The sequence below is a fragment of the Dryas octopetala genome, chromosome 9 (assembly GCF_963921425.1).
Source record: "Dryas octopetala chromosome 9, drDryOcto1.1, whole genome shotgun sequence".
Taxonomy (NCBI): domain Eukaryota; kingdom Viridiplantae; phylum Streptophyta; class Magnoliopsida; order Rosales; family Rosaceae; genus Dryas; species Dryas octopetala.
In genome coordinates, this window is record NC_141374.1 from 18,566,137 (window position 1) to 18,590,426 (window position 24,290).

Genomic DNA, 24,290 nt, shown 5'->3' on the forward strand with positions numbered 1-24,290 from the left:
GCTTAAATGGAAATCTAGGTGAACTAAAATGTCATTCACACGTGCTCTACATCGAATTTTTCGTTAACAATTTAAATGAGGTACATGATTTGGATTTAATTGTTATCTTATTGAAAGTACAAAACTGAAAATTGTCAGAATGAAAACAACATGATCAAAGTTAAGTGGCCAAAAAAAAACATGACCAAAGTAGAAATTTTGTGAAATTAAGGTGATCAAAAATGTCATCTAGCCATAAAAAAGTGAACAAGGATAAAATTTCGTGTGAAATTTTATTTATTTTAAAAAAATTACATTAGGCGGGCCGGCCCATCTGGCATAGGTGGTTTTCACATGCTTATGCACTACTTCTACCGTTGTACGTTGTAATTAAACTCTTAACACAGTCAGTTCACCTTTTTTTTCACTTAACCCATCACTAGCTAACATTGCCAATAGGACTGATCAAGAATCAAGATCAACTACTCAAACAAGAAGCAGCTTATTATACAACTAACAAGTGCACTGCAAAAGAAATGCATCAAAGATTTGAGTTTTACAAAGGTGCCTTTTAGTGTAGTCCTACACCTCCAAACACAATGTAAACAAATTGTATCAAGCATAAAAAACTACTGAATCGTAGGGGCTCTTTTGTTCTCCTCTTTGGTTCTAAATTGCAAGGCATCTCCAAGTGCCGAAGTTTTCAAAATCACAGGATCAATATGCACATACAGAGCAAAACACCTTGTCCGTCACTCAGTTGTTAATCTTACCGCTGTTGTTCCCAAAAAATACAGTATACCTTTAATCATATAAACACTTTTTATCATTGAGCAGAAAAGTGAGCACAATACACTAAATCTTAGATGCAATAGTTTTGCAAATGCGCAAGTATATAACCTAAGATCACCAAAACAAAGACCATGAGGACCTAAATCTAAAGAATTTTTCAGAAACTAAACCATCAACTGCATTTGTTAAAGTGAACATCAGTTGCCTGCCTGTAGTGACCATATAACACATCTATCTTGCATGATGCAAATTACTTATCCTTCATCACATCATCATCCATTGCATCAGTCAAATCATTAATTTCCTCATCACTCTCATACAAATCGAGATCAGATTCAAACTCTTCGTCCTCATCGTCACTCAGCTGGCCCCGTCTCTTCCCGTGAATTTCTCTCATCAATTTCTTATCAGTCTCTTCATGCTTCCCAGTTAACTTTCTCTTCAAAATTGATTCAAAGATTGATGGTATTGCCTCATCATTCCCTCGAAAGTAGCTCTCAATCTGCATTTTCAGCTCTGAAACCAAAACATACAAGGATCAGATTACCAATATGAACCCCAACACCAAGAAAATGTCATATTGCCTAGAACCTCTTGAAAATTTTGTAGCAAGGTACACATCACTGCTAATGTTTCAAGATCAAAACTTTAAAATATATGACAGATAACCAGAGTACAAAATGAGTGTAAAACCCAGAAAATTAAATTAAAAATGAAAATAACTAAAACCCAGAAAAACCTGAACTCAACATACTCAAACTGTTTTCCAAGCCATGGATAATGTAAACTGCAAGGAATTAAAGCCCCTCGAGAAAAAGTAAAACAGCTGAATCAAACAACTTGAGATTGTCATTTTCGAACCCAAGTTTTCAAGAAAATTGCAAATAATTCATGATTTGTGAGCAACCAGACAGACCCTGTGATTGAAGCCCTAAATCTCAAATTTTCTATTTCATACCTTCGTTACTGACATCATCCTCAGCATCATTGGAAAAGGCTTTGTTATGTGATTGAGACTCGGTCGAGTAGAAGCCAAGTCTGGGCCGAGTCGAAGCCGCGAGTGGACCAATTTTGGGAATAGGTCTGAGATTGTAGCAGGGAGGAGAGAGGAGACCAGTGCGAGCGTAGAGAGACACACTTCTAAGCAAAGCTCGTTTCATCGTTCTTCTTCTTAGGGGTTTTGGCTCTGCTCCTTAGGGTTTAAACGGGCACAATATTAAATTTTTATAAATTAATACAAAAATAGAAGAAGAGAGAGATGTGGGCCTGGTCATATTGAGCCCGAACCCGAACCCGAATCATCAATTAGAGCGCTTGAGTTCGAGAGTTGGACCTAGAATTGGGCTTATATTTTAATTTTTGTAGATTTGGGCTTATCTTTTGCTTAATAAAAGCTCTCAAGTCTATTAAGTTGATTTATTCATTATGATAATTCTGGTTCATTTAATATCTTCTAATAAAAAAAAAATCTTCCAAACAATGTGGCATAACTCACAGTGACTCACTTTCTTTTCTTTTTTTTTTCTTTTTAATTCACATGACACATTGACATCACTCTTAATATTAAAAATTGACGAAAGTTGAGCAATTCTTTATTAATGAATGATGAGGCAAGCAAATGGCTAATCCTTGGGAATTAGGAGTAATGAGAAATTTAAATAAGCCAAACATGACTGTTCTTCAATCCACATTGGTGTCTTCCAAACTTTAAAGGAAATTTATTTACACCTCCGCATAGCATGTGAGATTAAAAGAGAATACAACATTAATATATTGGATATACACAAATTTTTCATTCGAATTGAGTAAACATTAAAATGGCATCATGTATTATCACCATGCATCGTATTGACTTAAATCTCTCTTTTCCAATTTTAATTTTCTTTTAACATTTTAAATGAATTTTATTCCCTTTTATGTACCATAGTCCTATAATCCCTTCTCTAATTGTTTTAATATTGTTGGGGTGGCTCAGCCTTTGAGCTTCATAGATGGGCAACATGTTGCTTTTTCTTAGTGGGAGTGTTTTGACCGCGAAAAATGCTTTTTGAGCTTTTTGAAAACAACGAAAGGTTGAAAATGACCATGGCCTGTAAACACGAATCAGCCAAGAAAAGCAGCGAAGGTGATTGGTGCGTTCCCTTAAAAGCCGATTACCAATTTACCACTTTGACAATTGACTTTTCTTTGCTTCCACTCTTCTATTGTGCTTTAGTGTTAAACTAAAGTTAAACTGAGATGAGGCTATTTTATAATTGCAACTATTGAATCTTTACGTTAAGATTAAGATGTGTATCGACCAGTAAAATAAATCAAGATATTTATCTTAAGATGTTATATTGATGAGAGATCATAAAATTTGTCTTGCTATGCAAAAGTATAAAATAATAATAAAAAAAAAATAATATATGTATAATTATGACAAAAAGAAAGACACTATAATGATTTTTTCTTGTTTGCAAAGAAAAGTTCTGAAAAGCTTAATATTGTCTGTCTCAATGACAAAATAATGAAAGCAAAAGCTTTAAACCCGTAATTTGTGGTGAAGTGCTTGAGAAATGGCATTGTTGACTTGTTTTTTCACTATGTATTTGTTTGGAGTTTGGACCCACTCAACCACATTCAGAATCTTCGACAGCCATTTTCATTGGATTAGGCAAATAAATACTGTTTAATTTTCAGTTATATATAATACAATCTAATGGGCTGCAAGCAAGCCGTTCATGAATGCAAACGTAAAAAGTTAAATTAAAAGTAGAAGAATGGAGACAGCTTGAGTTGTTTTAGAACATCCGTTGGTGTTGGGATGCCAGCCAGACAATGAAATTAATGACCCTATTAATTAATTAAATTAAAGAATTGAAGAACACAACACAATGAGTGAAAAATCAATGTCATTATAATATTATATAATACTTTAACAGGTACTTTTACAGTTTACTTACTTTCTTTTGTTTAATCTGCACTCAACTGAACTCGCGGACTTGGAGTCACGGGGTGGACTTTTAAGATGCCATGGAAATTCTCAGAATTTTTTATTTTTATTTGGGATAAATTCTATATTATCTTGCTTGGGGATCCCTCCCATATCCTACAAGGCTATATCTGCATGTTTTCGAAATAAATAAATAAATAACTATATATATATATATAGGGCCCTTCTAATAAGGGATCCCTCATTTAGTGTTAAATGAGGGATCACCCTGTGTGACCCACATGAGTCGTTTTGTGTTAATCCGAACCGTCCATTTTTTACATCTCTATTGATAGATCATCCCTGCAAAAAATCAGTCAAATCGAAAATCGTTTACCTGTTCGTTTAAGCGGTCAAAGTTTAAAACAAATGAACGAACAACAAATTCCTCTATAAACACCTAAACTTTGACCGCTTAATCGAACGGGTAAACGATTTCCGATTTGGCTGATTTTTTGCAGGGATGATCTATCAATGGAGATATAAAAAATGAACGGTTCGGATTAACACAAAACGACTTGTGTGGGCCCCATAAGGTGATCCCTCATTTAACACTAAATGAGGGATCCCTTATTGGAAGGGCCCTCTATATATATATATGTTCCCATTGCAATTGCAAAAACCTATTACCTATACAAATTATTTTGAATTTAATTCTCTGATTTATTAAGAAAAAAAAAAAGATTCTCTGATTTGTGGAAATTTTCAACACAAAAGAAAATACAGAATAGATTAAAGAATTTGATATCTTTAAATATAGCAAATAAATAAAAATAATACATCCAACTTCCTACCAAAGAAATAAATAGATGAGTAGATAAATAAAATGTTGCAGAGCTATTAGTGGTGTCTTTGAGCTTTGAAGCTGTCAAGTTTCCCCTCCAATCTCCATTGGCTAGCTCTTCAATATTTCATTTCATTAGTTGGTATGACACTTTGAGGATTATTGGATTGTTTTGTATTTTTTCATCCAAGAGCCATTTTAAAGGGTCTACTTATGCCCAAAACGCATGAAAGCACTAGATGTAATGGCACGCAACCAAGAGAAAATACAACTATTAATGAAGAATTTTTCTTATTATTCTTTGTTTTTTTTTTTTATACATCTTGACATTAATTAGAAGCACCATAAAGCAAGCGCCATAACTCTTAACAATTATAATCATGTGAGGCTTCGTCCATGTGTATAACCCATGAGGGTTTGTATTGATATAATTAAAGAAGGATAATCATTTCAATGGAGCCCAAAGAAAAAGTGACATTTATCAGTAAATTATAAAATCCAAATTATTCATGCTATCTTCTCTCTCTCTCTCAATACAAGTAATATTCTATTTTGCTGGTTTCATGGTTATCATGATAAAAATGGAAATAATAAGATGAAGAGGAAATTAAATAGAAAATTCAGTACATTGCAGGTCTGATTTTGTCATTTATTATGTTAGGGTGGCATTTGTCATGTTATAAATAGTTTAATAATGACATTGATCAGTCAGTTTTAGATAAATAAAAAAATATGACTGAAGAAGTAATGAGTTTAAGGTAGGGTGATATCTCCTCATACAAAATTGAGAATGTCCATATAACTTTACTAAATATTTATTTATAACATTTAGTTTTTTTCTTTATTTGGAAAAATAAAATAGTCACAATGATGAAACTAAATATTATCATTGTTGTTTATACAGACATACCCAAGATCAGAGAGGGCTGAGGTCTACCTAAAAAAGAACACAGAGAGCCAGCATGGGGGGACCCCAACAGTGGATGCTTGACACTGAAACGTTTAAACATCCCTCAAGCTTCAGTCAAAGTTAGAACACCTTCTCATATAGTCACATGATTACAACTATTTTGGCCTAAACACTATATACTACTATCTGCCAAAGCCTAGGTATGAAATAATGAACATGATTATGTAATCCCTAGTACTGCTACTGTGCTACATAGCGATGAATTTTGACCTTGTGATTTCCCAGTGGGACCCTTTCAAATGCTGACCACAGATCTGACACTGTAGACTACCCCCTCTGTCTGTCTCCAAGCCTCAAACCACTGCACAAACAGACAGAGGAAAACAAAGATCAAATGAACCATTACTTGCTTTGTTTTTGGGTTTCTATGCCATGTCTAAATGAATGACCCGTCTTTCTTTTTGGGATAAGTAAGCATCAGCTGGCTTGAAAAAAGCAAAAGAAAAGAAAAGAAAGCAAAGTTGAAATTTACTCAGATTTCAGAGGCGCTGTGTCTGCACCGTTTGATGGCATATACTGATATACCCCTCAAAAATCAAAATCCAACAACAAGACAAAGCATAGCCCACCTAACCAAGTAAACCAACCCACAAAAAGGAACACCCCCACCCCCACAATGACAATTCATTTAATCCAAATGAATCCAAATTAAGAAAAAAGAAGCTATTGGAAAAGAAAAATCAAAATCTATTCTTTATTCTCTCCACTAAAATTCACTACCCCCACCCCTCCTCTCAAAACTTGAATCAACTCCCTTGCACTCCATTCATTATTCGTTTTCTCAAAACCAAACCAAAGTTGGTCTCTTTTTCTCCCTCTAGGAGCCATGCCTGTTCTCACAGAGACCTCAACAACAGTGGCAGAGCACATCAAATGGAGAAGACCCAGAAGCCAATTCAGCCAGGCCATTGCAGAAACAGATCCAAACCCAGCCCCCTCCATTATCCAATCTACTCGCTGCAAATCCACCATTTCATCTCTCCTACTCTCCAGCTTCACCACCAGCACCAATGAAACCTTACCCACAAGCCTTAACATCAAGAAAAAGACAAACTTTCCCACATCAACATTCAGAGGCTTGGGCTGCACAGCCTCTGCCTCACAACAAGTCTCAGTGCCAGCAGTGATTCGGACCTCGGCTGATTGGCAAGGAAAGAAGGTGAGGAAGAAGAAGCAAAAGAAGGATAACACCACCAAGAGCAACACAAACAATAGCAAGAATGAATACAAGGATAGCTATAAGGACAAGACCCAGCACCAAGGAGTGGTGGATGGGCCTAGCTTTGGTCTAAATTCTGCAACTTGTATGGATTTTCAAGATGTTTGGTGCGGTCCTGGAATTGGGTTCTCAACAGAAACTGCTGGCTCTGTGGATTGTGTTGTGGCTAGGAGGAATGTCTCTGGTAGAGGCAAGATTGATGGGGATAAGATGAGCAGCCACAGGGAGGTACTAGTTTTGGTTTTTCTGTTAGTAATTTAGTATTTTTTTTTCTGGGGTTGAATGCTTTGAATTTCTGCCATTTCTGTTAATATGTGTGCTTTTACTGGTATTTTTGAATTTTATGAGTGGGATTACAAAGTTTCTTTGTTTGCGGGGAACATGGTGCTTTTGTTCTGTTCATTTTTTGTGGCTACTTTGGTGCTTGATCAGGGTATGCTGCTGTTGCATGGATGGTGGTCATGATCATTATTGTTGGTCAACTCGATTTTGTGGTTCTTTTGGTTGTTTGCTGAAGTTTCTGTTTCTCTCTATTAACTCTGATGCATCAATTTTAGGATTATAGTTAAACCCATTTTCCTTTATACAAGTATTTTACATCTTCATTTATTTTCTTAATTTTGTGTGGTTAGGGCATTTTTGTTTGGTTCACTTCATTTGTTCCAAAAGTGGGTTTTAATTTAGCAGGACAATAGCATTCATTTTACTTTCGATTTGGTAATCAATATTCTGCAGCGCATTCTCATTTATGCCTTGTAATTTTTTTTAAATAATTTTTTATGGTACGGTTTTAGTTTGGTTTTTTTATTTTTCTTGGGTATTTAAAAAGTTACCTTGTTTTTTCGCTAATAAGTGCACGTACTAATTTTCCTAGTTACCAAAACAAAACGAATTCTAGGTTGAACGACTCATTATCTCCCCACGGTTACCCCACACAAAACAGCCTATATAATCTGCTTGTGTTACGTTTCTCAGCGATCAAATTTAGTGGGACACTCTATTCCCTTCTCTGTAAACATGTATATCCTTAAATTTTACTTTTAGTCTTGTTTAGTTTTGAACATTGAATATATGATATTGAACAGAGTATGAACAAGTTGTACATCTTCTTGCTTAGTGTGTACACCCTTATTCCACATTGGGGTTGTTTTTAACTGTGACTAACTTGGTTCGTTAATCAATCTTGTTGGCAGCGTCCTTGTTTGGCAAGGCGAACTGTGAGCCCAGAAACTATCTCTTTTCTGGATTCTGACCCTGACTTTGTCACGAGCCGCCCTGGATCAGAGGTGTTTGGAAATAGGTGTTATCGCCATGTTCGGCATCCAACCCCTGAAGGCCTTGCAGAGGTACTTTATTCTATGTGTCCTCTTATGTACCTTCACTATGAATGTTAAACTTTTACTTTTTCTCATCCTATCACTTGGTTTGGCACTACAAGTTGTTTTTAATAACACTATTCAGTAATAAGGTCTCTATTTTTCCTGGTTTTGGTTTGACAAGCTATCTATTCAACTATTGCAGCATTCATATATTGTTGACTCTGTGAACATATTGACTAAATGGATTTTGGGTGTTTTGTTGAAGAACATCAGATTTAAATTCAGTAACTGTTGGTTGCAGATAATGATGTTTCAGAGTAGTCTTTTGATGGGTGGAAGATCAGACATGCTTGATAGATTTAGGGACTGGAGACTTGATGTGGATAGCATGTCATACGAGGTTACTTTTCATAAACAAAATATTTGTTTTTTTTTTTTTTCTTTTTTCAATTGTAATTATGTTTTGTGGTTACCTAAATTTGGTTGTTTGTGTGTTTCTGTATCTACATATTTTCACAGTTTTCTTGTTTTGGTGTGGAAAACAGGAACTGCTCGAGCTAGGCGATAGAATTGGTTACGTGAGCACTGGATTGAAAGAAGATGAGATAAGCTGCTGCCTTCGAAAGATCAAGCTTTCGATGTTGAATGATCTGTCACCACATTCATCTGGACAAGTTGATAGGAAGTGCATCATTTGTCAGGTGAGCTCGTAAAACTCTTGTTATTATTTACTTAGAATTCTTTATCATTTTTCGGATCATTATTTCATTAACCGTTAAATTGTTCAATGCTCATAGGAGGAATATGAAGCAGATGATGAGATGGGCAAGCTGCATTGTGGACACAGCTTTCACTTACAATGTATAAAACAGTGGCTTGCACACAAAAATACTTGCCCTTTTTGTAAGGTTGATGCAGTAGCTAGATGCTAGGATGGGTGAACACTTCGTATCCCTTTCTGTTCTGGCATTTTTGGTCACTATCCCTTCATGTATAGATTTCTTCTCCTTCAATACATGAGCAAGCATTCATTCTTTTGGTTTGAAGCTGCAACTCTGTTTGCTTATTTTGAAGTCTTGATCTTCTCTGAAATTTGGCATTTCCATGTTATGGAATTGGATAGTGATAATTATAATCTCTACAAACACTTCATATAATTGTACCGGTCATGTGGTTTCTCCTGCCTTTTACAAATTTATGGATGCTTGAAATGTAATTGGATGGCTCGCTATTTAGCAAACAATTTTTTGTTTATAAGATTTGTTGGCGAAATGTTGAATGTGGTAAACCAAATCTCATGAAAAGAAAAACAGTGATGCTGCAAATGTCTAACAATGGTAGTGTAGTATCAGATGAATCCTGAAAACTTGGTGTGATTGAATTAAGGTTTTGGTGTGCAATGGAACACTTTCTGTTTTTTGGATTTAATCATTATCTTAGAAGATGAGTTCAACATGAAGATAATACCAAGATTAATATCAGCTTCATCTTATCTTTGTATATAGGTTTTATCATGTATAAAATCGATTTTAACTTTGTTACAGATATGCCAAAAAGAAACTCATCCAAAGCAATCGAAATAATGTTTGGAACCTTTTAATCAAAAAATAATTGCATGTAATTGGATTTGATTCTCACATAAGATGGGAAGAGGAGCAGGCAACTGGAGAGGTTGAGAAAAAGAGTGAAGAAGAGGAAGAGGAGGAGGTGACCCGTGACCATAACCTTCACCACCACCAGAGCATGCTTCACTTCCCTTATATAGTGAGGAGGAAGAGGCATTATGATATTTTCCATCAATCAGGACCGTTGATTTGAAAATTAAAACTATTTAATAAGATTCGTAATTACATCATACAACTTGAACATTCTAAAATTTCTAATTTTAGTCCTCTTTTGTCATTTACGTTATGTCCTTTACAACTATGTGCAAAATGGAACATCATACAACATACTTGTGTAGGCGAAGGCCTTTGTATACATTACCACCTCTCATGCCATTGCATATTTGGCCATGATTTCGACCTTTTGGGGGATTCTTCATCTGGTTGCCTTGTTTAGGAACACAACAAATGGCTTAAAGGTTCAAGACCTTCGGGGTCCCAAGAGAGAATACTATGAAGAAATCAAGTCCTGTCCTGGCGATTGAGAAACTCAATAATGTGTGGATATACTGTATCTGCTGCCTGCATTAAAACAACAGAACAAGGTGGGTTAAGTAACACACAAGTACAAAGTTAACTGAACAAATTGGTATGGTCTTGACATAGAATATATCATCCAATTCCAATGAAATCATAGGAAAAAGAAACATATGACCGTACCAAACGACCTCCCACTAAATCGTAGTGAGCATAATGAGGACCACCAGCTTCTCCAAGGACTTTGAAGGTAACCAATTGCTCAGGAATGGTCTTCACTGTTTCTACTCCATGTGTATCATGCACATAGATAAAGGGAGAAACAAAAAAAGAAGAGGAAATTAGTTTAGATGATCATTAAGCTTCTTAAAGACATCAGGCTCAAATGAATTAACATTCTACCATAAACTGCTTCAGGGGGGCATATTAGGTCTTGATCTCCTCCAAGGGCTAAGATAGGGACATTGCTTTTACATAGATGATCCTTGTAAAAGAAAGTTCCACTTCTGTCACATAAACCACCCTTCCGGAAGGCTGTTGCTAGCTGCAAGAGAACCTTAGCAGGCACAGTACCTGCAGATTATGATCAGATTCACATTTACATATTAGTCCCAAATTATGGGAATGTAACAGTACAACATCATTGCGAAAGGTCCATAGAGAGATTAATTAGTAGTGTTGACAAAAGCTAAAAGAGAATTTCCTGATGGCATACAGCAGCTCATAGATTGGGCAGAAAGAAAAGACCATTCAACAAGTGAATATACATACAAGGCATACCCTAGTGATTTTCTGATGGGATGCACAATTATCCGAGTTCAGAAAAATAAATGGTGAAAGTGAATATCAAGGGCCAGGTTTGGCTTGCAAACTGAACCTATATATTTTGCCATCAAAGTGTAATACTTCCATGCCTAAGTATAGCTCCTGAAGGTCATTTCTAACAAGCCAAGCATCAATATGAAATCACTTAACTATTATAAGCAATTTTTACAAATGCACTTTTAATGCTTGGAAGCACATATGCAGCAATATGTCAAGTACGTTGGAACAATTCTGTACTTACAAAAGTTGTTTAAAATAAGCTTTTCGTACAACTCTGGATGCATCATGTCTTGAGCAGAAACTTGAGATTTGAACCAAGACAAAACCGGAGTATGAGCTACAAGATGATGTACAGCAGCAACCAAAGCACCGAACGGAACAGGAACATTTAGAACTTGTGCAGGGTCTGCCTGAGCACCACAGTGAGATAAAACCTAATCAGATTTTTGTTCTGCAAGCATGTAGTTATCATAGTGAATAGTAAATAGATTTTCAAAGAAAGTGATCCTTCATATAACTTACCAGAGGTAAAAATAACCTTAGTGATGATCTTGAAGGTGTGTAGTCAAGTGATGACCCCAAAGTAGCAACTGATGCCAGCCCAGAATCTCGTCCTTGAAAAGCTAAAAAGATGGTAATTTTAGTGTACAAGAAGTAACATTGTAAAAGAAATTACATACCACCAAAACCAGTCTTACTAATACTACTTGTTTCATTCAAAACCTAAAGAATAATATCAGTCAATGGCCTTTGGCCAGGTGGTGCCCCTGCCCCCTAAAGAATAAAGAGTCGATGGTGAGAATTAGGTGTTCAGTCCCCAAGGAGTATGTGTAGTGTTCCTACTGTTTGTAAAAGGAAAAAAAGAAACCATAACAAGTTCCAGTAAAAAGGAATATGAAAGAAATAACTGATATGCCTTCTTCATCTGCAGGCATGCATGCATGTCTTAACAGAATAAGCAAAAATGAAAGGATAATGGGCAGGCAAATGCATTTTTAACCAAAAATTATCCTAACTATATAACAAGGGTTATCCTGAATCAGGTTCATGAAAATGCCAGGACAAGAGGGCTATGTGCCTCAAAATTCTTCAGAAATCATTCTTAATTTACTACTGGGGTAGCAGACCAAGAAATAGATATAGGCAGTATTCCAAAGCTCCATTCATGGAAACCAATTTATACACAGACGCACATACTATCTATTTCCGGTTGACCCTGTCATGACTACAATGAAATAGTTCAAAAGCAAGAGTGCCCATAAGTCTTTCCTTTAAGTAAGAATATATCATGAACATATAATTATTTGAAGCTTTTGAATTCGAGAAAGGTCACTGGTAAAACTTTAGATGCCATCAGGGACCATACTTTGTGACATTTATATACATGACTTGTAGAAGAAGGTGTATAGCCTAAATTTGAAGTTCATCTACTGAAAATATATGGACCCTATTTCCATGCACAATAAATCGGCTTTCTAATGCAGTTTATTTTCTGAGAGGTTCCACCTTTCAATAATCTTCTAAATTTCAGGAGTGCAATAAACAATAAACTGAATGATAGTGACAACTACTACATAAAAAATAGTAAAAGTACATTCATAGATTGCTCTATGTGTCAAACATGTAAGTGAAGTTAAGAAGTTGGAGTCAGTTAAATATGAAAAGTTTAGTTTGGCAACTTACAGCACTGTGAGAGCAATGCATATAGCAAGATACCCCCCATTGAGTGACCAATTGCAAGGAGCTTTCCGTCCTTTGGTTTGCATTGATTTCTTACATACTCCATCTAAGATGACATAACAGAAGCTTGAGATAAACATTCAATCAAAGTATCAACAACTCTTGCCATTGCACACACAAGCACACATGCATACACACACCATCAGTGATTCGAAATGGGATTGCTATTAAGAAAATTATATTGTCCTAAATAATACACCATAAAATGTCAATTATGAAGTCAAGTATATTAAAGGAATGTCACCTCACCGCAACAGGCAAATCCTCTTCCAAGTAGTGATCAAAGTCCCAATCAAGCTTTAAACTTAGGTCAAGTTGTTTCTGGAAATCTTCTAATGTAGTAGAAAAACGCTCTTGGAAGTCTGCAAACCTTGTGGGAACTGCTCGTTGACCTTCCTCAATGATATTTGAAAGCTTTTGACTTAACTCCTTCATTTGGCTAGCAATAGCAGACTTTTCCCCGGCTTCTAACAAACCTGCAACCGAATTCGAATTAAAGCATACAGACAGACGAAAAAAGAAAATAATTAAAGCATACAGATAATGTGCATAGACTTAGAGTTTCGTTGTTTGAACAGAAGCATCACTTCCTCAATCAACCTTCATTTACAAAGCTTGATAATCTCTCATGTAAATGCATAAAAGTTCCCATTAAGTTTGTCACAAATTGTAATTCATCCGATTTAGACACCATACATGTCCTTTTCAGAGAAATTTCAGGAATTACCAAAAGCGCCACCATTTTCTTCACGCTTAACTGAAGAATTTGTCTGCTTGGACATGGCATTAGGAGGCTGCTTCACTTCCCCTAAGTCCATTCCATGTGTGCTCAACCCAGCACCCCTGACTTCAAGAATCCACGTATCGTATCCTTGGGCAGACATGTAGCGTGCAAACGAGGACTAAAAAACAAAACAGTCGCATGCATTATCAATAGCCTTACATATTATATAGGAACTGAGGAATGTAAAAACACACACACAGACATATAAGGTTTGAATGAAATATATTATGACATACATGAAGTTTGTAATGTATGGCAATGCCAAAAAGGATGCTTAGATTTCCCCGTTGAAGTATTCACCATTTGGTTTTCAATTTTCAAAAAAAGTAAGTTTATAAATTAAGAAATATACATAGATAGAGTCATAGATACATGCAATGCATATGTCTACACATTATATGTATGTATATGCATAAATGATAATGTGTTGCAGAGCAGAATAATGATAAGAATGGCTATAAATTCACCTCAGGAGAGAGATCGTATCCAATAGCATTTGTGGCAAGGCCTGACAACAGCAACAGCGGATGATTCCTCGGCTTCACCTGCAAAATCAATCACCATTATTATCCTAAAATTCACATACATACATACATGTAGAAAGAGAGAGAGAGAGAGAGAGAGAGAAACCACTCAAACAGACCTTCGGAGAGGGATGGTAGCGCCAGAGAGCGAGAGTCCAATCGGAGTTGGGAACGGAGACGTAGTGAAGCTCATCGGCCGTACAAATAGACCAGCGCGGGTCCTTTTTTCTGTTTTCCAAATCCAAAGCCAAAGCCAGGCCATTCGAGGCTGAGGCTGGCGGGCTCCGACGGGCACAGCAGATCCGAGACAGTTGGGGTTTCGGGTCGGACCATCTAATTGGGCTGAAATACCAACGGTCAGTACTAGACGCGGTCAGGGAACGAAGATGAAGATCCGAGTGCGAAATGAGAAAAGGCATTTGCTTCTTCTTTTTTTCTTTTTGAATTTCTGTTGCTTTATGGATGTGCCAGGGGATCGGATGCTTGGTATTGGGTTTAGCGGGAGAGATGTTTATATACATGTTAATAGAGGCTCCATTTTAAAAATAAATATAAATTTAACTAACTTATGATTTATGAAAAAGTTAATACTAATAAAGTTGCATAAGAAGAGCATAAAGTAATGATTTTCACATAATTTAGTCATATATTTATTTATTATTCTCAGTAATTTGGTTAGAAGTTAGAGCACGATAATTACTTATTAATTTTATACAAAAGAGGTCAACTAAATTGTAATCTTGGATTATAATTTTCTAATAGCATAGCAGAGTTTAAGTGGGCAAAAATAGATAATTTTGGACCTCATTAATCAGCCCATTTTGAAGATTGGGATGCCAGGTTGGATTCTTGGGGGGGGCTGTTGACTAGTATTGTATTGTATTGATATGGACCACCCACCAACCAATATGTCAGACCAAAAAAACACCAACCAAAGAATCAAAGATGGCTTATCAGGTAACTGCATCTACTATGGCATGTTTTTCAACTGCTTTGCAAAGATTCGTACAATGATAGGAGGAACTCCGACAAAATATGGCTGCCGAAAATAGGTAATGATACATACACGCACGCACGCATGCATGCATGCATACATACATCCATACATACATACATTCTGAAACGGAGTATGTTTTTTATGAACAATACTTGGGTCACCCCTTGGGGGTACTTCAAGGTCACTCCACCCCCCTCAAATCATGATTTCGGCAATGTCGGTATATAATCGGAACCGTTCACTTTTTAGATAACATATTAAAGATCATCTCTGCAAAAAATCAAATCAATCGGAAATCATTTGATTATATAACTGTTGTCAATTAAATAGAAAAAATAGATGGTTTTCAATTCAAAAGCGATTTTTTTACCAAATCGTTGATTTTTTCTATTTAATTGACAACAGTTATATAACCAAACGATTTCCGATTAATTTGATTTTTTGCAAAGATGATCTTTAATATGTTATCTAAAAATTGAACGGTTCCGATTATGCGCCGACATTGCCGAAATCATAATTTGAGGAGGTGGGGTGACCCAAGTATTGTTCGTTTTTTATTGCTGCAAAGATAGAGTATTTTCTCCTTCATGGAGATGTAGCTTCTCTATTTTGACATATGAATAATGCTTGTTATTGGAGTTGAGAAGTTTTATTTTCTTTGGCATACGTTCCAGATACCCGATCAAATAAAAAAGTCAATTCTCAAGTCTGCCTCAAATTTGCGAGAATTTGGAGAAAGCAGGCATAAGATCCTAACATGTCAAGTATCTACCTCCAAATTGAAAAAATAACTACACAAATAATGCCTCAAGACATACAGAATACACAAACTCAAATATGAAAAAGCCTCCAATTATTATGTCTTGTTCTAGTCAGCTGGTCCATATGCTTTAACATGCCATCCATAGTTTGTTCCTGTAATGATTACAGTTGGTCTCATGTCTAAGCTTGGCCTTGGGGGTGAGGATTGGATAGAATGGGGTGGGCTGCTACTTCGAAATTCTTCTCTTTCGCGTTGTCTTCTGTATTGTTTTTTGTGTTTGGCACACAGGTGCCTGTTACAATTGATTACACCACAATTAGATAGTTGAAAACATTTTGACCAAAAAAAAAAAGATAGTTGAAAACATGATATATTTTGTCCTTATAATTAAAGCACCCAAAAAACATACCAAGAAGCCCAAACATCCTCCACCGCATTAGGCTTTGATAGAACATTTCTATACCAATCAGTCCACTCACTATTTTCCTGTCAAAAGAATTAGAACTACAAAAATGACTGAACAGTGTAAACAATAGGCTCTAAACCCTTTTCCTATAAAAGAAAATTCCATACAACGGGTGTATACAACTTATGTGGGCATCTTCTCATTACGTGCTAGCACCATGTTTGTACTCTTCAGTTAGATAATCTCATTTAGTTGGTAGTAACTGTATAAATCCATACAAAAGCAACAACAAAGGATGGGGAATGATAAATTTATAAAGCCTAATGAAAAAATTTAAGGTCTATGATTTTTCAACTTCAACAACAGTGTCAAAGCACCAATAAAATTTCAAAAAACATTATACTTTTTTTAATAACGTTTAAGTAAAATTAATAGAAAGAAGAGTCTAGGGGATGCAAAAAATGAACACCAGAAGACGAAGTGGAAAGAGTCTTCTAACCACTCAACCAACCATCTAAAAGACTGGGCTTCAATCCATAAAAGAATACTGCAATTCACTTGTAAATATCTATTCACAAATACTAAACTTAAAACACAAAAAAAACATAAATATGTAGAAATAGATATAAAAACCTGCAGATACGCCTGAATCTCGCTATTGTTATTTCCGAGTTGAATGATTTTGTTGGATATGCGTGTTAAATGTCCAATATTCCTTATCCTGGGTGGGGATCTACCCTCAGCAAGAACTGATGGCTTGTTTGAATGAGCTGCCAATGTGAAATTCTTTTCTGCTTGAAGTATTTTTCCAACTAGATCACACTCGCAGAGAAGATGCAGTACAAGAGGACCATTCTTGCTTTCTAAACATGATACAATTATGTTCTCTATGTGGTGATACACAAGGTTGTTAAATGGATACCTGGAATACACAGAATGAAATTGGGGAATATTTCTTATGTGCTTAATTGTATCAATTAACTTTTTATAAAATAAGAAATTGAAACTCTCAACTTACTTAAAAACAAGTCTAAAATTCTTTGTAGTGCTCCAAGACAAATCAGTTCCTTCTCAGCAGCTTCATAACCAAACGTCAGTAATACTGAAATGAACTCTAATATCTTTAAACGATGTTTCCCAAGAGGTGGCTGTAACTTGCCATATGTAGTTGACAACACATTGTCCTCCGAAGAAACATCCAAAAGCTTCAGCAAATCACCTGCAGGATAAAAGCTTGTCATTATAGCATGCAGTATGATATTACTTGGAAGCTCAATTGTGCTGTGCATAATCAACAAACTTCCAACGACTGAAATTACGCAACCAGATTTTGTTAAATCTAGACATCCAGATGTCAGAAGCAGTGTTTAAAAAGGCAACCTAGGCTCTCCAGCATGGCCACAACAGTCTCGGGATTAGCAGTAACTCTAGATCCACAAGGAATTTGATGTCCATTAATATGTTTGTATGTTCCACATGTTATCCTCCTTGGGTCTAACAAAGAGATGCATACCGACAATGAGTTAACCAGAACAGATTTTGGTCGTGAGGAGTCCTCCAAAGCATGCCGAAATAATCTTCGTACGAAACTGAAAAAAAAACACGTACATTCGAAACTCAACACAGAAACTAGAGCAGAAATATGCGTGTATAAGAAAGAATTTCTAGTATATGTACGAAGAAAACAAATGCACGTACCTTGGCCTGGAGATTTTAGTATAAAGTTCAGGTGGAGCAAACCTTGTTATAGCACAAAGTGTCTCTGATGCATCACCATGCACTTTAGGAGAATCCTAAAGAAATCAAGCTCATTAATTAACAGCAAATAAATCATCCTTCTATTGAGACTAGTAATATATAGAAAAACATATAGCAGAAAGGAACTATATATGCAATGCAATGCAATTTTCCTAGAGGCAAACCAAAATTGCACAGCCTTCTTTTAGCAAGCAATAGATCGCAGCTAGCACCATCTTCCATTAACAAGGCATTAGCAAGATCATGGATCTAACTCATAATTTTCTCCAAAAAAATTACACAAACTATCAGTTTGAATTCGTAGGGGGCAGAAAAACCCAAGAAGCCCATTGGGCATTGCATGAATATAGCTTATACGTTAAATTAGTCACTTACTGAAGAGCTGAACTTGTCTGCAATCATCTCTAGCACATCTGTATCTTGTATCCGGTGCAGTGCTTCCATAAAACTTGTACAAATGTGAGCACGACAAATAATTTGGGTTTTCATGAACCGCACTGCCTAATTGAGCACAACCAATAAAAAGCTAAGCATGCACATATTTAATAGCCCACAAAGTTCTCTCTTACAGTAAGAGTCAATAATCAAATGCTCAAGATGCAAATTACAGTTGTATAAGAAAAACACGATTCAGATCAAATTATGCACATATTTTATGACTTATCTTTTTATTCTTAATTTTCAAATTTTTCTTTTAGTTGAAGGATCAGAAAAACACGATTCAGATCAAATTATGCACCTTTAGTTAGGGGATTGGGGCGTTCTGGGGGCCTCTTTGGCGGTTCAGCTGTTGAAAAAATTCATCCTGCAGACAAAAGTAGAGATTAGAACAAGCTAAACAGTGAACTTTTGCAATCTCCGGCATTACAAAGAAGCATTTCATGGAGTAGGTAGTAGGGCAACCAAAGGCTTATGTGATTATATCCTCATATTATCCTCACTTTCATCATTCACTAAACCCTAATCAACTCTAAATTCTAAACCTTTCTAAGGTCAAACAAGAGCTCTAAGGCCTTCCACTATGCACCGGATTTTGTGACCCAAAAACCCATTTTGGGCCACAAATGGGTCACAACTCCTCACTACGGGCCGGAATGTGTGACCCAAAATGGGGTGTAACCCAAAGTGTAACTCAGAAGTGAGTTTCATGTGTGACCCAAATTGTGTTGTGACCCAAATCCAAAAAGCAGCCCACGTGAAGAGAGAGAGAGAGCTGCTGAGCTGAACAGGAGGTGGGGCCCGCGCCTGTTGCTGCTGACGGAAGCTGCAGTTGCTGACGCGCCTGTCGGATGACGTCACGTGCTGGCTCGGTTGCAGCGCTGGGGAATTGGAAGCTTGACGCGTGGCTGGCTTCCTTCTCACCAACGGTCCAGATCGGCCGACCGTTGGTGATCAACGGCTGCTGCGTTTTGGGCTTTTTTTTTTTTTTTTTTTAGATGGGCCGGGGATGGATCTAACGGCTGGGATTAATGGACCGTTGATAATCAACGGTCCAGATCGGCCTTTTCTTTTTTTTTTTAAACAAATATTTAATAAATCTTTTAAAATATATATAATATCCGAAAAATTGCCAAAAAATTTCGAAAAAATTTTAAAAAATTCCCCAAACCCTCCAACAGCTATATTTTCAAGGATGTCTATATATATCACACAACACTCATATGGTTTCATCACAATTTACAACCTTTGTTTACCAAATTGATTGGAAATTTTTTTTTCTTTGTCATGGCTCCAAGAGGAAGTGCTTGGGTGGTAGCTGAAGATGAAGCCCTAGTGATGGCATACCTAGAGAGGTCTCCCGACGGTTGTCTTGGTGCCCAAATTAGAGCCGCCATGCTTTGGGAACAAATTTATGAAATTTTCAAGCGTAACATGGGGGGTGAAACAATTCGTAAGGTTGGCGGTGTTAAAGCACGATTCAAAGATATTGCGCGTGATTGCAACAAATTTTATGCTTGCTTATTGGAGGCCGAGCGAATGCGTGCAAGCGGTGCAAATGATGCCAATGTGGTAAGTTTTTATGCATTTATATATTTGCATGATTATTTTTTGTATCCTCCAATTATCTAGCATATTTATATATTTGTATAATTATTATATGTTTTGTTTATAAATGAAGCATATTTATATAATGGTATTACTATTTTATTGTTTTGTATATGTATCAAACATATTTATATATTTGTATGATTATTTTTGGTTGTGTTTATAAATGTAGCATATTTGTATAATGATATTATTATATTGTATTTCCACTATTTTGTTTATCTATCAAGCATATTTATATATTTGTATGATGTTGGTTTTTGTTTTGTTTATAAATGTATCAAATTTACTATTTATGTAAGTTATGTTTGCATTTCCACAAGAAAATTTATATATTTTAATTTTTATTTTATTATTGTAGTTTACGCAAGCACTTGAAGGCTTTCGAAACAAGACTGGATTCAAGTTTCCATGGGTGCACATTTGGGAAAAAATAAAGGAAAGTGCAAAGTATGCTGCCGTTCATGCTCCTGTTCGGGTTAGTGATTCAGAGACCCCCGCCACCGACGATGCCGACACTCCCGCCGATGATGATCCCGAGGAGACCGATCCAGTCATACCACTTGGCGAGGACGAAAACCCACCACCATTCCAACCATGCGGTTCCTCGCGGCCAAGGCCACCAGGGAGAAACCATGCAAAACGGGCCAAGGCAGCCGAGCCCGTCCAAACTCATATGGTTGAGGCAGTAGATCATTATAATGAAAATTCAAGGATTTTCATACAAACGAGAGTTGACAGAGAGCGTGCAAGGAGTGAAAGAGACGCCGCAAAGGACGCAAGAGAAAGGATGAGGATCGAGAGGCAGCTAGAATGGGAAGAACAAAATATTATGGGCCAAGACCTCTCCAAAATGAATGATGGGCAACGGATGTATTGGGAGCAAAAGATGGCTGAAGTCATTGCAAGGAGGCAAATGCGTGCTAACCACCATTCGGAGTCCACTCCATCTGGATACTACCCGGATCTTTCCAACCTCACTCACTCAAACCAGGGGTACCCGCCTAATAATTAGAATTAGACCTTGCTCTTCAATTGTGTTTTTTAGTTTGAATGTTAATCTTGTTTTAAATTATGTTTGCTCTTTAATTGTATCCTTTAATTTGAACGTCAATCTTGTTTTAAGTCATGGTTTGCTATTTATTCAATTAATGTTTACATTTCCACCCAACATTGGATTCTCCCTTATTAACCACAGACTGATGCATGCTTTACAGTAGATAAGACTGATGCATGCTTTACAGTAGATAAGACTGATGCATGCTTTACAGTAGATAAGACTGATGCATGAAATGACTACACCATCATAAAGCAAATGAATGTGGACCATTCATTCCTTATCTCAAATGCAAGTGGTTTCAGTATAAATACCACTATATTTACCATGTTACACTCAATCTTATTTCAGGATCATTTCTCATTCCATAAACACCCAAATGAATACTTTGTATGTGTATTCATCCTTCTCCTCGTCTTCGGACTCTGATGCTGAATGGGATAGGGAAGAGGAGGGAAGGGAGATGGTGGGTAAGTTGATTGTGTCAATGGGTCATACCGTCGTCGCCGGTACACCAAGGCATGGCGGTACTTCTTCAAATCGCCGGTACACACACCGGAATCGAGAAGCCGCCCACGAACGTCTCATGGACAACTACTTCATCCCCTCGCCAATCGAGGACACCGTGACTTTCCGCAGGCGATACCGCATGCACCAACCGCTATTCAATAGAATTCTCGAAGCGGTCTGCCTCCAGGATGAGTATTTCCGGCCAACAGTTGATGCCGTCGGTAGAGTGGGTTGCACACCTCACCAAAAGGTGACTGCAGCACTGCGGGTGATGGCATATGGCATTCCATATGATTTGGTCTCAGAGTCAATGACCATTAGCCAAACCACCATACGACAATCATTCTTGAAGTTCGTGAGAGCCATCACTGACGTCTTCGGACCAGAGTATCTCCGGAGGCCTACTCCGGCCGATTTGAGGAAACTTTTGCGAAAGGGGAGCCGTAGAGGATTTCCAGGTATGATTGGTAGCTTGGATTGCATGCATTGGGTATGGCAAAATTGCCCAATGGCCGAGCAAGCTGTGTACCGTGGGCATTATCGTGTCCCAACAGTTATCCTTGAAGCCGTTGCTGGGTACGACACGTGGATATGGCATGCAAATTTTGGTATACCTGGGTCGAATAATGATATCAATGTGCTGGACTGTTCTCATCTCTTTGATGATATGATTTCCGGCCGAAACCACAGGGTGAAATTCACTGTGAATGGGATAGACTACACCATTCCATACTTTCTTGCAGATGGGATCTACCCTCAATGGTCAACTCTTATCACTACATTGCACAGTCCCGTTCTTCCCCACCATAAGTTGTTTGCCGCTAGACAGGAGGGATACAGGAAGGATGTGGAGAGGGCGTTCGGAATTTTAAAAGCCCGGTGGCAGATTATAAAACGACCTGCTCGTTATTGGCGTCCGATTGAGCTTGGGTATATCATGAAGGCGTGCATAATATTGCACAATATGATCGTGGAGGATGAGCGCCCTGAGGATGACGGTAGGGATGACCCAATAGACCCAGAAGCGAGCACTAGAAGGGCAGAAGCTGAATACGAAGGTGTAGAACCATGTCCGACCGGTGCCGCTCCATCATCATTACCTGAGATGAATGTTCGTCGGAATTTGCTTAGGGACCGAAATGTCAACGAATCCCTAAAAACTAATTTGATTGAGCACATCTGGATCCGAGAGGGGAACCCACCACTTGCCCCAACATATTGACGACCTGGATCATGGTTCGTCAATATTGTTCTCATTATGATTGTTGTTGTTGTTTTTTCTTTAAATCATCGTATTGTTCTTGTTTTTTTTTTCCTTTTTAGTGATCATGTTGTACTTGTTTTTCCTTTAAATCATCGTGTTGTTTTTCTTGTTTGTGGTTGTTGAAGTCCCGATGTTGTAAGGCTTATGTTGTCTAATTTATGAAATTTTCTTATTTTAAATATATTCAATATTGACCTTATTTTAAAGATCTCATTAAAATAAGATCACTAGAATCATTTTTATTATACTTTAAATTTAAAATTATCAATTAAATATCACTTAATCAATATTAGGCATATTTTAAATATGTATAAAACACTGTGACCCAAAATGGGTCACAGCACCATAAATGGGAGAATTGGGTCACAGCACTATTTGTGACCCAAAATGGGTTTTGGGTCACAAAAAATGGCTTTACCATAGTGGAAGGCCTAATGACCATGGTACATTTCTGAAGCCTGAAATTAAAAGGTCCTAGCTGCTGCATCACATGCAACTACAGAGAATGCTTCCAGAAACATAAATGATAAAAGGTTAATAAATTAGATTTGTTTGACGAAAAATTGACTGGAGGAAGGAATTTTAATCAGTACCCACCTTTCTGATCCCACAGTCTTTGCAATTTCCACATTGTCCGCCAGTCAAATCTCCTTTAGGAGGATAAGAGTGAGTTCTCAAAAACAAAATTTGACATGACATACCATATTCAGTTGAATCAGTTCACATGAAACACCATGCTCTTCCAACGCAGATTCCACCACCGGCCAACCTTGTCGCAAATCTTTTCCTTTACGGTAGTAGATAGAGAAAAGATGAGTTTAAGCGTGCCATCTTCGTTGAACGAGGTGATTTCAAGCGTGCCATTTTCATCGTCTTGGATGTAAATATCGTTCTCCGTAATCGATTGTTTTCGTGTAAAGGTTTTGTTGGCCATGGGTTTTGTTTAAGGTTTTGAATCCTGGAAACAGAGAGAGAGAGAGATATATATAATATATATATACCGACCAAAAAAGAAGAATTTGTTTGGCAAAGTTTCTTCAATCTCTCCTGGATCTTCTCCTCCCCTCTCCACCCATCATGCCGACCACCGCCGGCTGCTAGCCTGCGGCGGCTTTTACTCCATCGCACCATTGGAGCTTTAGCACCAAGATAGTCCCCAACACTTACATCGTGCTCCATAGCTGCCTTTCATCTTCACAAGACACGTGTATATAATCAGATTATATATTATTATATCTTTCATTCATTTTTCACATTTCCTTTTCATATTTATTAATTTATATCAGGAGTCAGGACTCAGGACGATACTCAAACTATATATACATTTCAGTAATTCAAAATTTGACTGAAAAATTATTTTTTTTAAGATTAAAATGCTCTCAATATGATGAATATTAGTTTTCATTCTAATAAAGGGTATTATTAAAAGAGTGTTATT

At 36.9% G+C, this 24,290-nt stretch overlaps 5 protein-coding genes across 7 annotated transcripts; 2 read left to right on the forward strand and 3 right to left on the reverse strand.

Moving 5' to 3' along the window:
- Window positions 1-936: 936 nt before the first annotated feature.
- Window positions 937-1,956, reverse strand: LOC147275253 (coiled-coil protein). Its single transcript, XM_086228064.1, has 2 exons — window positions 1,730-1,956; window positions 937-1,287 (listed from the first exon to the last, which is right to left on the reverse strand). The coding sequence occupies exons 1-2, from the start codon at window positions 1,929-1,931 to the stop codon at window positions 1,022-1,024; spliced, it is 468 nt and encodes a 155-aa protein (XP_086084190.1). The 5' UTR covers window positions 1,932-1,956; the 3' UTR covers window positions 937-1,021.
- A 4,186-nt stretch (window positions 1,957-6,142) lies between these two features.
- LOC147275254 (RING/U-box superfamily protein) lies at window positions 6,143-9,222 on the forward strand. The gene is made up of 5 exons (XM_086228491.1): window positions 6,143-6,946; window positions 7,912-8,064; window positions 8,339-8,437; window positions 8,583-8,738; window positions 8,835-9,222. The coding sequence occupies exons 1-5, from the start codon at window positions 6,326-6,328 to the stop codon at window positions 8,967-8,969; spliced, it is 1,164 nt and encodes a 387-aa protein (XP_086084617.1). The 5' UTR covers window positions 6,143-6,325; the 3' UTR covers window positions 8,970-9,222.
- Window positions 9,223-9,850: 628 nt separating this feature from the next.
- On the reverse strand, window positions 9,851-14,537 carry LOC147275255 (uncharacterized). The gene is made up of 10 exons (XM_086256579.1): window positions 14,171-14,537; window positions 13,995-14,072; window positions 13,471-13,645; window positions 12,993-13,219; window positions 12,687-12,789; window positions 11,526-11,626; window positions 11,245-11,413; window positions 10,581-10,751; window positions 10,362-10,462; window positions 9,851-10,223 (listed from the first exon to the last, which is right to left on the reverse strand). Exons 1-10 carry the CDS (start codon window positions 14,468-14,470, stop codon window positions 10,164-10,166), a joined length of 1,485 nt encoding a protein of 494 aa, XP_086112705.1. The 5' UTR covers window positions 14,471-14,537; the 3' UTR covers window positions 9,851-10,163.
- Window positions 14,538-15,645: 1,108 nt separating this feature from the next.
- LOC147275256 (uncharacterized) lies at window positions 15,646-24,018 on the reverse strand. Of its 3 annotated transcripts, none has more exons than XM_086227776.1 (9): window positions 23,450-24,018; window positions 18,715-18,780; window positions 18,351-18,476; window positions 17,916-18,010; window positions 17,598-17,806; window positions 17,236-17,436; window positions 16,851-17,139; window positions 16,221-16,315; window positions 15,646-16,103 (listed from the first exon to the last, which is right to left on the reverse strand). In XM_086227776.1, the coding sequence occupies exons 3-7, from the start codon at window positions 18,462-18,464 to the stop codon at window positions 17,105-17,107; spliced, it is 654 nt and encodes a 217-aa protein (XP_086083902.1). In that variant the 5' UTR covers window positions 18,465-18,476; window positions 18,715-18,780; window positions 23,450-24,018; the 3' UTR covers window positions 15,646-16,103; window positions 16,221-16,315; window positions 16,851-17,104. The 3 variants fall into 3 exon arrangements, with proteins under 3 accessions (XP_086083902.1, XP_086083901.1, XP_086083900.1); XM_086227775.1 differs by having other exon boundaries at window positions 15,648-16,103; window positions 16,221-16,297; window positions 18,351-18,472; XM_086227774.1 differs by having other exon boundaries at window positions 15,648-16,103; window positions 16,221-16,297.
- On the forward strand, window positions 19,701-22,810 carry LOC147275257 (uncharacterized). The gene is made up of 3 exons (XM_086228399.1): window positions 19,701-19,985; window positions 20,383-21,017; window positions 21,430-22,810. Exons 1-3 carry the CDS (start codon window positions 19,701-19,703, stop codon window positions 22,808-22,810), a joined length of 2,301 nt encoding a protein of 766 aa, XP_086084525.1.
- Window positions 24,019-24,290: the final 272 nt, after the last annotated feature.

Coding starts and splice junctions, on each gene's coding strand:
- LOC147275253 (XM_086228064.1), bottom strand. CDS start 1,931: ATGAAACGAGCTTTGCTTAGAAGTGTGTCTCTCTACGCTCGCACTGGT. Junction 1,288..1,729: donor GGATGATGTCAGTAACGAAG/GTATGAAATAGA, acceptor TTTTGGTTTCAG/AGCTGAAAATGCAGATTGAG.
- LOC147275254 (XM_086228491.1), top strand. CDS start 6,326: ATGCCTGTTCTCACAGAGACCTCAACAACAGTGGCAGAGCACATCAAA. Junction 8,065..8,338: donor CCCCTGAAGGCCTTGCAGAG/GTACTTTATTCT, acceptor TGTTGGTTGCAG/ATAATGATGTTTCAGAGTAG. Junction 8,739..8,834: donor GGAAGTGCATCATTTGTCAG/GTGAGCTCGTAA, acceptor CAATGCTCATAG/GAGGAATATGAAGCAGATGA.
- LOC147275255 (XM_086256579.1), bottom strand. CDS start 14,470: ATGCCTTTTCTCATTTCGCACTCGGATCTTCATCTTCGTTCCCTGACC. Junction 13,646..13,994: donor GATACGATCTCTCTCCTGAG/GTGAATTTATAG, acceptor TTTGTTTTTTAG/TCCTCGTTTGCACGCTACAT. Junction 12,790..12,992: donor AAGAGGATTTGCCTGTTGCG/GTGAGGTGACAT, acceptor ATGTCATCTTAG/ATGGAGTATGTAAGAAATCA.
- LOC147275256 (XM_086227776.1), bottom strand. CDS start 18,464: ATGAAAACCCAAATTATTTGTCGTGCTCACATTTGTACAAGTTTTATG. Junction 17,807..17,915: donor ACTAAAATCTCCAGGCCAAG/GTACGTGCATTT, acceptor TTTTTTTTTCAG/TTTCGTACGAAGATTATTTC. Junction 17,437..17,597: donor GGCCATGCTGGAGAGCCTAG/GTTGCCTTTTTA, acceptor TTTATCCTGCAG/GTGATTTGCTGAAGCTTTTG.
- LOC147275257 (XM_086228399.1), top strand. CDS start 19,701: ATGGCTCCAAGAGGAAGTGCTTGGGTGGTAGCTGAAGATGAAGCCCTA. Junction 19,986..20,382: donor GTGCAAATGATGCCAATGTG/GTAAGTTTTTAT, acceptor TTATTATTGTAG/TTTACGCAAGCACTTGAAGG. Junction 21,018..21,429: donor CTCACTCACTCAAACCAGGG/GTACCCGCCTAA, acceptor ATCTTATTTCAG/GATCATTTCTCATTCCATAA.